This window comes from Idiotropiscis lumnitzeri, chromosome 7 (genome assembly GCF_059441095.1).
Source record: "Idiotropiscis lumnitzeri isolate Australia: NSW breed Sydney's pygmy pipehorse chromosome 7, RoL_Ilum_1.0, whole genome shotgun sequence".
Taxonomy (NCBI): Eukaryota; Metazoa; Chordata; class Actinopteri; order Syngnathiformes; family Syngnathidae; genus Idiotropiscis; species Idiotropiscis lumnitzeri.
The window spans coordinates 5,370,032-5,383,922 of NC_142397.1; the positions used below are offsets into that span (position 1 = coordinate 5,370,032).

General features: G+C 40.4%; 2 protein-coding genes across 3 annotated transcripts; both read left to right on the plus strand.

Annotated features, from left to right (window-relative positions):
* The first annotated feature begins 113 nt into the window (after positions 1 to 113).
* On the plus strand, positions 114 to 4,854 carry map6b (microtubule-associated protein 6b). 2 transcript variants are annotated; one of them, XM_088300782.1, is made up of 4 exons: positions 114 to 1,001; positions 2,604 to 2,820; positions 3,410 to 3,458; positions 4,629 to 4,751. In XM_088300782.1, exons 1-3 carry the CDS (start codon positions 217 to 219, stop codon positions 3,452 to 3,454), a joined length of 1,047 nt encoding a protein of 348 aa, XP_088156908.1. In that variant the 5' UTR covers positions 114 to 216; the 3' UTR covers positions 3,455 to 3,458; positions 4,629 to 4,751. The 2 variants fall into 2 exon arrangements, with proteins under 2 accessions (XP_088156908.1, XP_088156907.1); XM_088300781.1 differs by lacking the exon at positions 3,410 to 3,458 and having other exon boundaries at positions 133 to 1,001; positions 4,629 to 4,854.
* Positions 4,855 to 8,852: 3,998 nt separating this feature from the next.
* On the plus strand, positions 8,853 to 13,145 carry LOC148333200 (histone H4 transcription factor). Its single transcript, XM_088300809.1, has 10 exons — positions 8,853 to 8,995; positions 9,480 to 9,646; positions 9,761 to 9,987; positions 10,778 to 10,889; positions 10,953 to 11,105; positions 11,189 to 11,263; positions 11,675 to 11,795; positions 11,881 to 12,019; positions 12,091 to 12,215; positions 12,632 to 13,145. Exons 2-10 carry the CDS (start codon positions 9,496 to 9,498, stop codon positions 13,044 to 13,046), a joined length of 1,518 nt encoding a protein of 505 aa, XP_088156935.1. The 5' UTR covers positions 8,853 to 8,995; positions 9,480 to 9,495; the 3' UTR covers positions 13,047 to 13,145.
* Positions 13,146 to 13,891: the final 746 nt, after the last annotated feature.

A 13,891-nucleotide genomic window follows, 5' to 3' on the forward strand; every position in this document is an offset into this window, starting at 1 on the left:
CTCTGATGGGTCTAAAACGCCATTTTAAAGATTGCTTGAAAGCGTTTTCGTACTTGAGGTAATATTTACTTTTAGTCTCATACAGTGACGGAATTAGAATTTTCCCAGCAGGTGCACGTTTTTCGTATTTTGTGCGTGTATAATTTGTTATAGTGTTCTCCAATTCTAGACTGCCCATATAGTAAAGTGCCACCTCCTCCCTCTGCTGGCTAAAACATGCAGTTGCGTTCAGGTGCAAACCGTGGGTGGGGTCGTCTTGACGCCTGCAACCTCACCACATCCGTCGAACCCGGAGGAAAGCAGCGAACAGGAAATCCCGCGAACCAGCCTGCATCAGCACCACCGCGGACAGAAAGCATCATGGCGTGGCCGTGCATCACGCGGGCTTGCTGCATCAACCGCTTCTGGAGCGAACTGGACAAGGCGGACATTGCCGTGCCACTGGTCTTCTCTAAATATTCGGACGTCCAGCACAAGCAACCGAGGGGGGCCGCTGCGGAGAGCCAGCAGGAGGCCGCCAAGGCACCGCCCGCCGTCGCAGCCGCCGGCTCAGACGCCTCCTCTTCTGTCATGCGGCAAGACTTCAAGGCGTGGAAAGTGCGTCCGGAGCCCAGTTGTAAGCCCCGGAACGAGTACCAACCAGCGGCCGGCCCCTTCGTCCCGGAGACCCAGTACCAGAAAGACTACAAAGCGTGGCCCATCCCCAAGAAGCACGACCACCCGTGGATCCCCAAAGCCGGCCCACCCACCGCCACCACCACCACCACCACCACTGCGGGGAAGGTGGAGCGAGTGGCCGCTGAGATGGAGACCGGCGTGGAGAAGAGCGAGATCGAAGAGAAGCTCCAGGAGAAGGAGGCGAAGGAGCCGGCCAGGAGGGACAAGTCCACCGAGAGGAAAGACCAAGAGGCGCCCGCCGTTAGCGGCCAAGGCAGGGCGGCCGCTGATGCTCTCAACAGACACATTAAGCAGACAATGAGCACTTCGAGCAGCAGCTACAGGTAACGTCGACTAGACATTTTTGCACGTCTTTTTGAAGGCACGGAGCATGCTGAAAATGCCCTCACGCATTTGAGAATAGCGTTGTTGTATTTTACAGATGGTCCCTGAACACCACATCCGCATCATTTTGTCATATGGGATATAGTATTGTAATACATTTGTTGTTCTATTTAATTTACTACAACATTTCTGAGGGTATTTATTTACTCGCCCGCTGAGAGTACCTGGCATCGAGGGTACTGTACATAGTAGTTGAGGCCTTTATTTGTCCATTTAATACTGATTTTTATTCTTTTATCATTTTACGTAATCTATAGTGATATGCATATGATAAATAGCATTATGATAAATTCTAATTTGTAATTAGTGGTTCAGCACCCACTGATTTACCGATTCACAAATTTTTTTACAAATATTTTTTGATATTTAAAAAGAAATACCCATTTTTTGGGAGGTTTATCTGTGTTTTTTTTAAATAATTTATGGGGTTTAAGAAACAGTTTTTTTCCCCCAATGCACTTCGGTGTCAAATATATTTTCACAACTTTTCACACTACTGCCGGCCGCCCCCAATCCCTATTCCCACGAATAGTGGGGGTCCTCTGTATATTATTTTAAAAGTAAATTTTAATTATATTCATATATAAACTCCATTTAAATGTATTTACTCAAAAGAGGTGATATCTTAATTGTCCAGTAGTTTTTTAAATCTTTTTCCACGCGGCAATGGTTATTGCAGCCATTACGCAATGTACGTCCAATCCATGACAATACAATTTTAGCTCGAAGTAACTGGATTCAACAGAGAGCATATACTGCTAGTGCATGTGCAATGTATTAGCAGGCTGTAGTAGCGCAGTGAAGTGATTTATTGCACATTCTCCCGTTACAAGACCCCCATGACCTCGGTGAGTGATATTTCCGTAAAGATAAGGCAAATGTATTGATCCGACCCCCTCACCCCTCCTTGGCCTCCCTTTCCAGTTCTGCCAAATCAATGTTGTATGAAGCGCCAATGAAGCCAGCAAAAAGTCTGTCTGTCCAGTAATCATGCATGCTCCTCGCTATAATCACATTGAAGCGCTGGCTTCCTGCATCCACATTCTATTAAATGTGACGTAGGCCAAGATGGAATAATTCAATAAACTGTTGCGTGGTTGGTTGCACGGAGATTGCCGGCCTCTCGAGCTTCTCTTCCCACTTAAGACATGAATAAGAATATGGTGTGATGAGCAGTTAAGCTTTATTAGGTGGAAAGACTATCATGGCCAAGCTGATACACTTTACACAATGGACAATCAATATGACGCTCATTAGCAGGGACCAGATGAATATTTATGTCGTATTGCCTCACTGGCCTTTATTCCCTTCAAACAATGCACGACTCCAAATACACTGAGAGTGGACCCGCTGAAATCGACCATCCCAAAAGCGGAACTACCAGTTTTGAGACGTTCATCTTCAGAGATTCCACTGCATATATTTTACTTTTAGACTTAAGTAGTTACAATTAGAGCCAAATGAGCAGCTGAGTCCATAAAGAAAGATGCTCCCCAACCTGCACTCTATACATTAAACTTTATGTTGTTGTTGTCTTACAGAACTGAGTTCAAAGCTTACAAGGACGTGAAACCAGTCAAGCCCATCAAGGCGGCGTCACAGTACAAACCCCCGGCCGAGAAGGAAACCAGCCTGGAAACCAGCTACAGCGCCACCTTCAGGGGCGAGCAGGTCAAGGCCCAACCGGCCGACAACAAGCTGCTGGAGCGCAGGAGGATACGCAGCCTGTACAGTGAGCCCGGGAAGGAGCCACCCAAGGTGAGCGCGTACCCGCACACGCACACGTACCCACACAAACATACACTCTCACACACCTCTTAAGGCCTCTACACGCCAATACGACGTCGCCAATTATCGCGTCGGCCTAGAAGTAGGCACGTCGGACCGGAAAATGCCAAAGAACACACCGCGAAAGCCGACAGAGACGCGAACTACTCTGGAGCTTCTGCGCATGCGTGAGAAGTCGTAATGAATGTATATATTTTTTTAAATCAAGATATATAAATTAGTTTGATGTTTTTCGTAATGATACTATGTATTATTTCATATGTTAAAAGGAAATTTCCAGGACGTAATTTGCAAATTGCAAGGCGGTCTAATTAATAATAATGCATACATGTTAATTAGGTGAGTACAGTTGGTGAGCGCAATTTTTACTATGATAAATTGTTTGTTAGTCAGATTTAAAAAAAATTAAATAATATTCATAATCAGATTGTTATTCAGATCAGATTGTATTCATCTTGTATCAGATCTGTTGCTGTCGCACAGTAATAGTTGTCCCATTTTGTGTGTGCGTGTCAACATGTGTTCATGTAGCCCCTCCCTCCCTTTCTCATTCTCGTAGGACGTGTCAGAGGTTGAGAACAGCTCTGTTCTAAATCTGCTGTAGTCAGGTGTGTTTCCATTAGAAAAGCATGGAGGCTCACCTCAGACACTACACACACACACACACACACACACACAGCGTCTGCACTACCTTTGTCTTATTACTAAAGATCTCCTCGTCACTGGTTGCCTGCGTCACCTCATTTTTTTGATTAATCCTGCCAATCATTCATGACAATTTTGTGGCTTCATACTCCAAATGCATAGTTTTAGATGACCAGGTTTTAGTGATGCCTTGTATATACTGTATATAGTGCTTAAGAAATTTATGAGAGCACCATTCTTAAAAAGGAGAAGTGAGATTTCATGAAGACCGTGGAGCGAATTAATTTCATCACAAAATGACACAATGTCCTGCCGAAATTTTTGTTTATCTTTCTGTTTGTAAATGTCACACATATGTAGGGATTTTTTTGTCATGATTATTATTATTATTATTATTATTATTATTATATTATTATTATTATTATTATTATTATTGTTTTAGTTTACAATATCCAGTAGTTAACTTCGTCTTACACGACCCAAATCAACAATCGGCTAAAATTTTCCGCATGCTGATGTCAGCGGGCCATCATTTTCCATTCCTTTTGTCATAATTGTTTTTACAATTTACAATGCCAACATAAAAGTTGAACGAAGGACCACAGTTTGACCCTTGAACCAATTAATTCCAAGACATAATTTAGCAAAATTAAGGTCTTAACGAAACTATATTTGTGATTTTTTTTTTTATTAAGTAATTTTATGATATGACTTTCTAACTCATAATATTGAGGTGAAGTGGCTTAACTGGGGCAACACAGATTTCCGGTGTAGCGCTATCCCTGGTTGTACAGGTTAAAGGTCATATGAAAGGTGGAAATAGGAATTGAAAATATATACAAAAAATCGGGCATATGAACAGGGGTGTGTAGACTTTTTATATCCACTCTATGAAAGTTTTAATCGCACTAACCAAAACTCATAGAATATGTAAAAACTGATCATGTCACTTTCTCCCCTCCGCAAGAAAAAGCACAAAGATCATTTTTTTGTGCTGTTTAATTGTCATTCCACTAACCCCCATGAACCCTTTAGGACACCTTAAGGCTATGCATGCTTAATGCGTAGAGTTGAATTATAAATAAACCATTTTTTTGGTTCTATTTACATTCTGATGGGTTTTTTTTTCGCAGACGGACAAGCCGGCGTCTCGCATGAGGCCAAAGAAAACGACGACGGCGAAGGCTGTGAAAAAAGCCAAGGAGAGCAAGGAGAAGAAATTGCTGGCCGCGTCCACGAAGAAGAAAGAAGAAGCGGCCGCAGCTGAGACAGGCGTCACCAAGAAGAACAAAGAGATCAGCAATAGACTAGCCGAGGCCAAACAGTAACACCTGCCCGTCCATGTGTTGGTCAGCCTATTTGCAACATGTGTGTCGATTTGCTTCACGGCTTTTTTTCGTCATTTCACCTTTAGCTCATGTACATGTACAATGTGTATGTAAGTGTGTTTGTGCAACAGAGAGCAAATGAGTGCGTGCTCAGAGATGATTTATTGCGCGACTGCTAGACGTGTAACACATGTGGTATCCGACACCATTTAACTTTATTATACTTCAGGCTCATCAGTTTTTTTTATGCTTTTCCTTCCACATTTATTGACCGATTCTCTCCATTTCCACTTCAGCATCTTTCAAACGTTCACGCCGTAAGCGCTGTTATTTTCCAATTTTTCACCCATCACTGCTCCATTCATTGTTAATAAACCAAGAATGTTTCACTTCTCACCAAACTATTGCACATTTTCACAAAAATAATTCCACATCATTTAATCATCATACCTTTAAATGTCATTCAATATCATAGCGCCTTTGCACCACATTTTTCATTTTACGTATTGCACATTTTTCACCAACATTGTGCTTATTTTTCACCAAAATTATTTTATATCATTCAAAACTATTCAGAATCATTCTAGAACTTCCCATGTCATTCCATGCTGTGCCACATGACTCCAATTGCACATGATTAATTTTTTTTTTCTAGATTCAGATTTCCACACAATTTTTCCAGAAATTGCATTTTTCTAATATTATTAATATTATGATTAATTTAGCACCTAATTTGCACATGAATCCCGAAGAGCCATGCTTATATTTGCTGTACTAAAGGGCATTTTACACTCGGACTCCACATCCAATGATTGTAAAAACTCATTTTGTGAGGGGGGGGGGGGGGGAGGGTCGATTTTCTCGTTACAGTGCCTCGGCAGTTCTGTTTTTTTTTTTTCCTCCATCAGTGGCTGATCTCCAGTTTCATCCATTTGGTTGCTAAGATACCAAATCAATTGAACTAGAATTCCCTGCAGCTTGCATGCAACGCCCCCCAGCCCGATTGACAGTATGCATTATAGCTTGTAAATTGAGCCTTTTAGGATCCATATATGATGTGCTGTTTAAAATATATGCATGTGTAGTAGTAAGAAAAAATGACCTAGTCTAGTAATGGCTGTACAAGCTATGAAGTAAACACAAACCAGCAAGTGGTTCCCGCTCCAACCATATTGTTACACTAATAACAAAAGTGTAGTTTTTAAAGGAGATTGTAGTCTTGTAGCCCCACATCCTACTTTCGATTCAATATGTAAAGAAACATTACACAGGAAGCCAATAATTTACATTTTGTGTGGGAGTCTTGAGGCTACCCTGAAATGTAAAAATAAAGAGGGCAAGAAAACGGTCATAAAATGGAGAAAAGAACAAAATAAATTAATAATGGTATGGAAACAACTTCTTCGGGACAAGTAAAAGTAATATTGCAAGAAAAGTAAACCCAAAAATCTAAAACAAAAAAAACGTTAATTGAAAAATATATGAAATTATAATTCACATGATTAAAGTTTTAAAGAGAAAAAAAAAATACCCCAAAAATTCTGTAGCTCAAAAGGTTTAATATTAGAAGGAAAAAAATCGTAAATGCTTTATTTATACCGAAAAGAAATTGGTATTTAAAAACATTTAGTCATAATTTACGAGATTAAAAATGTGACATTATACGCCGGTCCTAATTTTACATGAAAAAACCCCGACAAATTTCAGAAGATTTTCTTGATGATACACGAATAGGTGTAAAAGTAAAGTCAAATAAAGTCATAGTATTACTTAAGAGTTGTGTAATATTGAAAGAAAAAAGGCATAATATTACTTAAATTATCTTCGCAGGAAAAAAAAATAATTAAAAAAATATTAAGGCTATTATTATTAGTAGTATTAGATTAATTCATGAACTGGAAGTTGCAAAAAGTCCAAAATTTTACCAGAATGACGTAAAAAGTTATAATATTGGGGGGAAAAATAAGCTTTAATTACAATTTAGGTAAACTTGTGAATTAGAAAACATAGTCTTAGTTTTACAAGCCTAAACATGTTATTTGTCATTTTTAGAGACTAACTTTAATATTATAAGGATAGGCCTTAAGGTAATTATTATGCGAGAATGAAAAGTCAGATTATTATGACAAAAATTTTAAATGTTATAATATTTGAAGGAAAATGTAATATTATGCAATTTTTTGTACGTTTTACATGATGAAACTTGTAACAGTAACATATAAGTAACATTAGTTAAGTAGAAACAACACAACAACAGTGTAGTATGAAATAAATGTAATATCTAAAAAAAATAAAAAAAATGTATGTCTTTTTTCCCCTCATAAACGTACACGATTAATTTCATATTTGTGCACGGTTTCTTTTCAGTGTGCCGCTAAAACTCCCTCATCGATGTTTCCAGCATGAACATGCACTGGGTGCCTCCAAAACACGACACTACTTGATTGTGTGCTTGCGCGTGTGTGTGTGTGCGTGTGTGTCCACGTCACCATCACCACAAAGAAGACAAAAAAGTGCCACCATGTCCACTCCCACTCCATGGTGCTGAAGGCCGCCACATTTTTTTTTTATTGGTCTGTTTTATTCTGGTTGGCGTCACATTTTCTCATCAGTGAAGAAAACCTATAAAGGGACAAAAAACGCAAACGGAGGACAAGCGGCTCAGATAATGGATGGAGAGACGCAGATGATGATGTGCTCGTTGTGATCTTTTTGTGTGCGCGTGTATGCGTGCGCGTGCGTGTGCTTCTCAGTTTGTTCAGAATGAACTCAGATTAAAGAACAAAAAGTGAATGTCAACTCTTGTGACTTCTTTTTTTGTGTGTGTGTGACTTTAATTCTTTTTAGGTGTCATCTTAATGCAAGTAAATTCTGTACGGGGTTAACATTTTTCGGAATCAAAAGAGCCAAAGACGCATCCGTGTTGTAAAAAAAAAAAAAATTAGACTACAGGTGATGTCGCCGCATCTTGCGTGAGTGAAGCCCAAAAAACGGACATGGGTTCAAAATGAGCTAGCACATTACCATCAAGAATACATTTCTTAAAACTCAATCACTGCCAAAGAATAGTATACATGTCCCCCCCAAAAAATTGGCAGTGATGCATCTGAAATTAGGCTAGTTTGAAAGTCCACCGCAACGTCTGGCTACATTTTGTTAAATATACCTTTGTTCTACTGCAAAAAAAAAAAAGGCGAAATCAACCTTATTTCCTGGTGCTGGTACATTTGGTGTACTTTATATATCATCGCTAAACAAGTGGAAATACTCCAAAATGGCTGCCAGTGCAACGTGTTTTTAGCTTCGGTACTTGTACAACACCAGATGACTGCTGCTATCATTGATAAAAACCTGCGACCCTTTTCTAGGTCAAATCTTAGAGGAGGGAGACATGAAGGAAAAAAAACACCTGAGACACATGTTCGAAGGGCGCTGTTCCGGTGGCCCATCGGAATGCAGCCAAAGAAACAAAGAGCAAATTAAGAATCGAGTAGAAAAAAGGCGAGTGTGGTGTTCAATTTATTAAATATGGTTACGCACCCTGTGAGGGGCTACACTCAACATGTTTAGTAAGAAAATTTAAAAAAAATCTTCTCATGCTTCAAAATAATAACCAAGAAACTGTGACAGAAACAAATAACATTATTGCTGAAGTAGCATATTACTTGTCCGACAGGATTTCATTTCATTTTATTAACTCATAGAGTTGTTCTTGTCCATTATCCTGTGAATCAGTCATCCTGATATAAAAGTGCATCAATTATTCAGTGGTTATGTCTAGTGTGTTTCTAGAGCGGCATGAGATGGTGAATAAATTATTAGGGAGGACACTTTAACAGTAAAAGGCCACATACACCAGGTCTGCTTCATGTTTGAAATAGTTTTGCTTCATGAGTGAGTCAATAATAGTTGTCTTGTTTTCAGTCATGGTATTAATAGAGTTTTTCCCCACGCTGTATTTGAATTCATTACGTCAAACTGTAGACAGTACTAAAATAGAAATAACGATAGAGGGCTCTGTTTCGACAGGCGTTATCGTGTTCTAATTTGGGGGGGCGCGTAGAAGAAGAAAATCACTTCCGGGAGGCGCCAAGGGAATCCGGAAGTAAACAAAGCCGGACAAGTGAGAGGAGTGAAGGAGTGCCTGGATGGTTGGCGTCTCGTAAATAGATGTAAGAAACATTTTCCATATTGTCGGAAGCATTCACGTAACAATTATTAACTTGAAATTGGCAGGCTACACATTTTGTTAAAATTCGCGAGTGCTGATAAGAATTCCTAAAAAAAAAATATATATATATATATATATATATATATATAATGTCCGCTGTTGGCTGTGGCTATTGTATTTTTGTATTTACCAACTGACGTGACTTTTAATTACATTTTGTAGCCTCTACTGTACTTCGTCATCTTCGCGTTCCATCACCAGTGGCGTGCCGTCAGGGCAAGCAAGGCGTCCTTTGCTGACGCATTGGCATACTGCCACGTAAATTCTCACATTTGTCCTCTATAAAGGATATGTGGGGTTGTTCTCTTGTTCATAATCATATTTTGGCTTCTGTCCCTAATCTACATACATACATATGTGCCACAGAAATATCAGTGATCTCTGGTTGTACTTTGGTACCTAAAAATGTCTTCCTCTGTGCTTAGCGTGTAAGTGCACGTCATGATGACCACCAAGAAGCTTGACCACTTCGAGGTGACGTGCGAGTGGGCGTCGTGCAGTTACAGAGGACGCAGCATGGAGGATCTGAGCGACCACATGTCCGCTCATCTGAGGGAGTACTTGGGGGACAAGGATGCCCTGGAGGAGCTGGGTGAGTCTGGTGATGAGTCAATTGAGTCAAAGTCTCACGAACACGTTCATTTGAGTTGTGTGATCCACATGCTCTGGAACGCATCGCAGTGACTGTGTTATTTGTGGTTCCCAGACGAGTACGCTTGCCTGTGGAAGGGTTGCGAGTTTGTCTCAATGGGCAGCCCGGCGGAGTTGGAGGCACACGCGTACTTCCACAACTACCACGCCAAGCTCAAGTTCGTTGGCTCTCAGCTGCTCCAGTCCCGCCCAGACCAGTCCACCTGCACCCAGGCCGTGCACAGCAACAACTTGCTGCCTGAGGGCTCTGACGGGCACATCTGCCAGTGGGAGAACTGTGATGTACGTGACTTTTATTTAATATCGCCAGCCTTTGCGGTGTATCAACCCCCATTTCATCGAGGGGGGATATGTTCCAGAGCCACCATGAGATGAAAATCTGCAGGATACATAGACAATACAATAAAATAGCTATATTATTTTTTAGTGTTCCCCATGCCTCCAAATCAGTTTTCGAAAACTAAAATTGAAGAAAAAACATGTTAATGAAATTAAAATGAGCGTGCTTTGAAAAACAATGAAAAGTCACTGAAAATAGCTTTTATGTTTATAAAACAAACTAAATCTAACTATAATTTTTATGAAAATGTCCCATGTTTGCAATTTTGTTGCATTCATGATCTTCTGGGTATAGTAGTATATTTATTTATTTTTTTCCTGTATTACTCAGCCATGCAGAAAAGAAGGATAGTCAAACAGTCGTTTAGAAATTGCAGTTTTACTTCAGTTTATTACACAGTACTTAACGTGACCTTCATTTTATCTTTCGCTCAACAAATACTAGATATATATATTTAAAAAAAAAATAAACAAATAACTAACAAACTCACTCTAAAAGTAAATATAACTTGATTTAAAAAACAAAAGTCAAAATGAAATAAAAGGGGGCATTACAGTTGGTAACTGTACTGTAAAAACCGACCCCCCCCAAAATCGTTTCATTAAAAAAAAAAAATAATAAAAAAAAAAATAATAATAAATTGTTCAAAGCGTAAGCCGGGTCACGAATAATGAACTGTAATGGAGCAAAACAACATTGTACTCACTGATTCACACATTTGTCATTACACAGAGCGCATTTAACAATCCCGAATGGTTCTACCGCCACGTGAACAATCACGTTGAAAGCGCCGAGCACCAGTCGCTCTCGTATCATCAGCAGGCTCTCTTCTGCCGCTGGTCAGGTAGGACTTCGAAATCAAAGCTTTGCCCTGTACTCTCTGTTTTACTTTCATGTGTCCCGTCAGGCTGCGACGCCTACTTCAAGATCCGCTACCGCCTGAGAGAACACATGCGCAGTCACACGCAAGAAAGACTGGTGGCCTGTCCCACCTGCGGCAGCATGTTCTATAACAACACCAAGCTCTTCGACCACCTCCACAGGCAGGCCCTGCCACTTGGTGAGAGGACACTTCAAACAGCATTCCTACATTCAAACCGATTCTTCCCTGTTGTTCTAATATTCCTAAATGTGTTCTCATAGAATCCCTGGTGTGTGAACACTGTGGCAAAGCCTTTTCCAGCGAGAGACTGTTGAGGGATCACGTACGACAACATGGTGAGCGTTTGCATTCACGAATGCACGCACACGTTGCGATTCGTTGCGTTTAGAATAGAGTCAAAACTGTCACTGTTCAGAAAGCCTACATTCACTCTATACGCATTGTTTATCATCACATTCTAAATTCAGTCATTGTATATATCATTTTTCAAAGTCATCCAGCCCTATTTTTAATATAAGCAAGAATTGACATCCAAATATGTAAACATAACGCTTGTAAAATATGCCAGTCCTTTTTTTTTTTTTTTTTTTTCACAAAATGTCAGTCAATAATGCCTACAGCTGAGAGTCGATCAGTCGAGAGCAGAGACCGACACCTCCAATTTTTCATTAGTGTGACCTGGGGAGGCCGCAATATCAGAATGAATGCTCACTGACAATCATAGTATCCTGTTTGTGTGCGCGCAGTAAATCAGGTCAAGTGTCCTTTCTGCGACATGACATGCACCACACTGGCCGCTCTGAAGATCCACATCAGGTTCCGACACTGCGACGAGCGGCCCTTCCCTTGCGACTTCTGCGATAAAAGGTCCTCGTGCATACATACACGCACGCTCACTCCTACGCTGGATTATCTTAGACAACACAGACGTGACCCTCATTTTTCACGTCAGGTTCAAGAATCAGCGAGACCTCCAGAAGCACATGGACGTCCACAACGAAGGCTCAGTGTTCCACTGTTCCGTGGAAGGCTGCGCGTATTCCTGTCAAACATTCCAGACCATGAACCAACACTTCAAGAGGGTCCACGAGGTCGGTCGGTCGGTCGGACGGATGTCAATTGTCATCTTGATGAGATGAGTGATGTTATGTTTCATGTGCAGGTGGGGGGCATGTCCAAGTATAAATGTCACCTTTGTGACAAGGAGTTCTCCTGGTGCTACTCGCTCACGCTTCACCTGCGAAAGAAACATGAACTCAAGTGGCCCTCGGGACATTCGCGATTCAGGTGGGTGACGTCACTTGCAACATAAACGGGTTCATGCATGGCAGGCTTTCTTAATTTGAGAAGCCAAGTTTCACTATCCAGGATTGACCATGTAGATATAAAATATCAAAATACACTTTTATAAAATATATTTGTTTGTAATGTAAAATATCATGTCATGAAATGCAAATCAAATTGTTGTTGCAAAACACATTTGTATTTTTTTAAATCTAATTATTGATTTAAAAACACTAAAATATATAAAAAAAAATAATACTACTAATACTGCCTGAGAATCTACACAGTAAAAACTGTGATTCATATTGTAATAAGAATTTGTGTTGGGAAAAATGATCTCAGTTGCGTCGACTTTCTAAACTAGAATGAATCAATGGAATAATCGATAGGATAATCGCTTATAAAAATGCCTTTTGCAGATACAGGAAAGATGTGGACGGCTTCCTGAAGCTGAACATGGTGCGCGTGGAGACAGAGGACGTGACCAAAGAGATCATGAAGAACATGAACAAGAAAGCCGTCAGCCTTCGCAAGAGTCAACGAAGCCGCGGCGAGAGGGCCGCGGCCGACATCGGACGCTACTCCCCGCCGCCGCCGCCCTCCTCCTCCTCATCCTCCACCTCATCCTCTTGTGCCTCTTCGAAAGAGCCGTCGGCTCAGTCCAGCCCCCGACGAGGCGGCAACTCACCCGTTTACTGCGTGATGAGCACCATCCCGCACATCGAGGACGAGCCCGGCGGGAGCGCCCAGGAGGAGGCCGACCCTGGCGGGATGTCCGGTGCCGTGCAGGCCCTCACCATGGTGGCCCGGGGGCTGGGAATGGATGTGGTGTGAGAGCACCGAAATATTGTTTTTAGTGGACCGTCATTTTATTGTTTCCAAATGTTGACTTGAATTTGTATTATTTAGATTTAAAATGCTTTTATTCTTTCATTATAGAAGTACATGTCTGCTGCTTTTAGAATTCCGTGTCTTTTCATCACATTCTGAGCCGATGCCACGTGGCTGATTGATCATATCTCATCAAATAAACAGATGAAGATTGTCGATTGTCAACTCCTCAGGCAATCAGGGTTGAGGTTCTTCACTTTGCTTCTCAATCTTGAGATTCCCCCAAAAAATTTAATAAGCATTTGGACTGTGGAACCATTGCAATGGCATTTTAAAAAAAAATTTTTTTAGTTTTAATATTTAATTTGCGTGTTTCCTGTGTCGAATGGCTCTCCTGCTCACACCCCAAAATGCAAGGCTAGGTAAAACATCCTTTCCGTTTCATACATGAAAAAAAATATACGGTATACAAAAAAAATAGTCAATTGTAAAATGGCTTTAATACAACTCAACAAGAACTCCACAAATTCACTTTACAAGATGGCAACCCGTAGCTTCAATTAATTAGAGGTATCATGAACTTCACTTATTGTATTTCAAAGTCTGTGGACTGTTATACTTTACCCTGTATTGTCAAAATGTTTTAAAAAAAGTATTTTTGTTGAATTTGTACAATAGAATACCTTGGTGTTTTTCTAATCTTGCACACAAGTAAAATACCAATTTCTTTAAAAACTAACATTAAAACTAAGTGTTTTTGAGGAAACTATAACTAATAAAAACAAAGCTGTACTGAAAACTAATTAAACCTAACTAAATTAAAAATAAACTAAAATAAAAAATTCCAA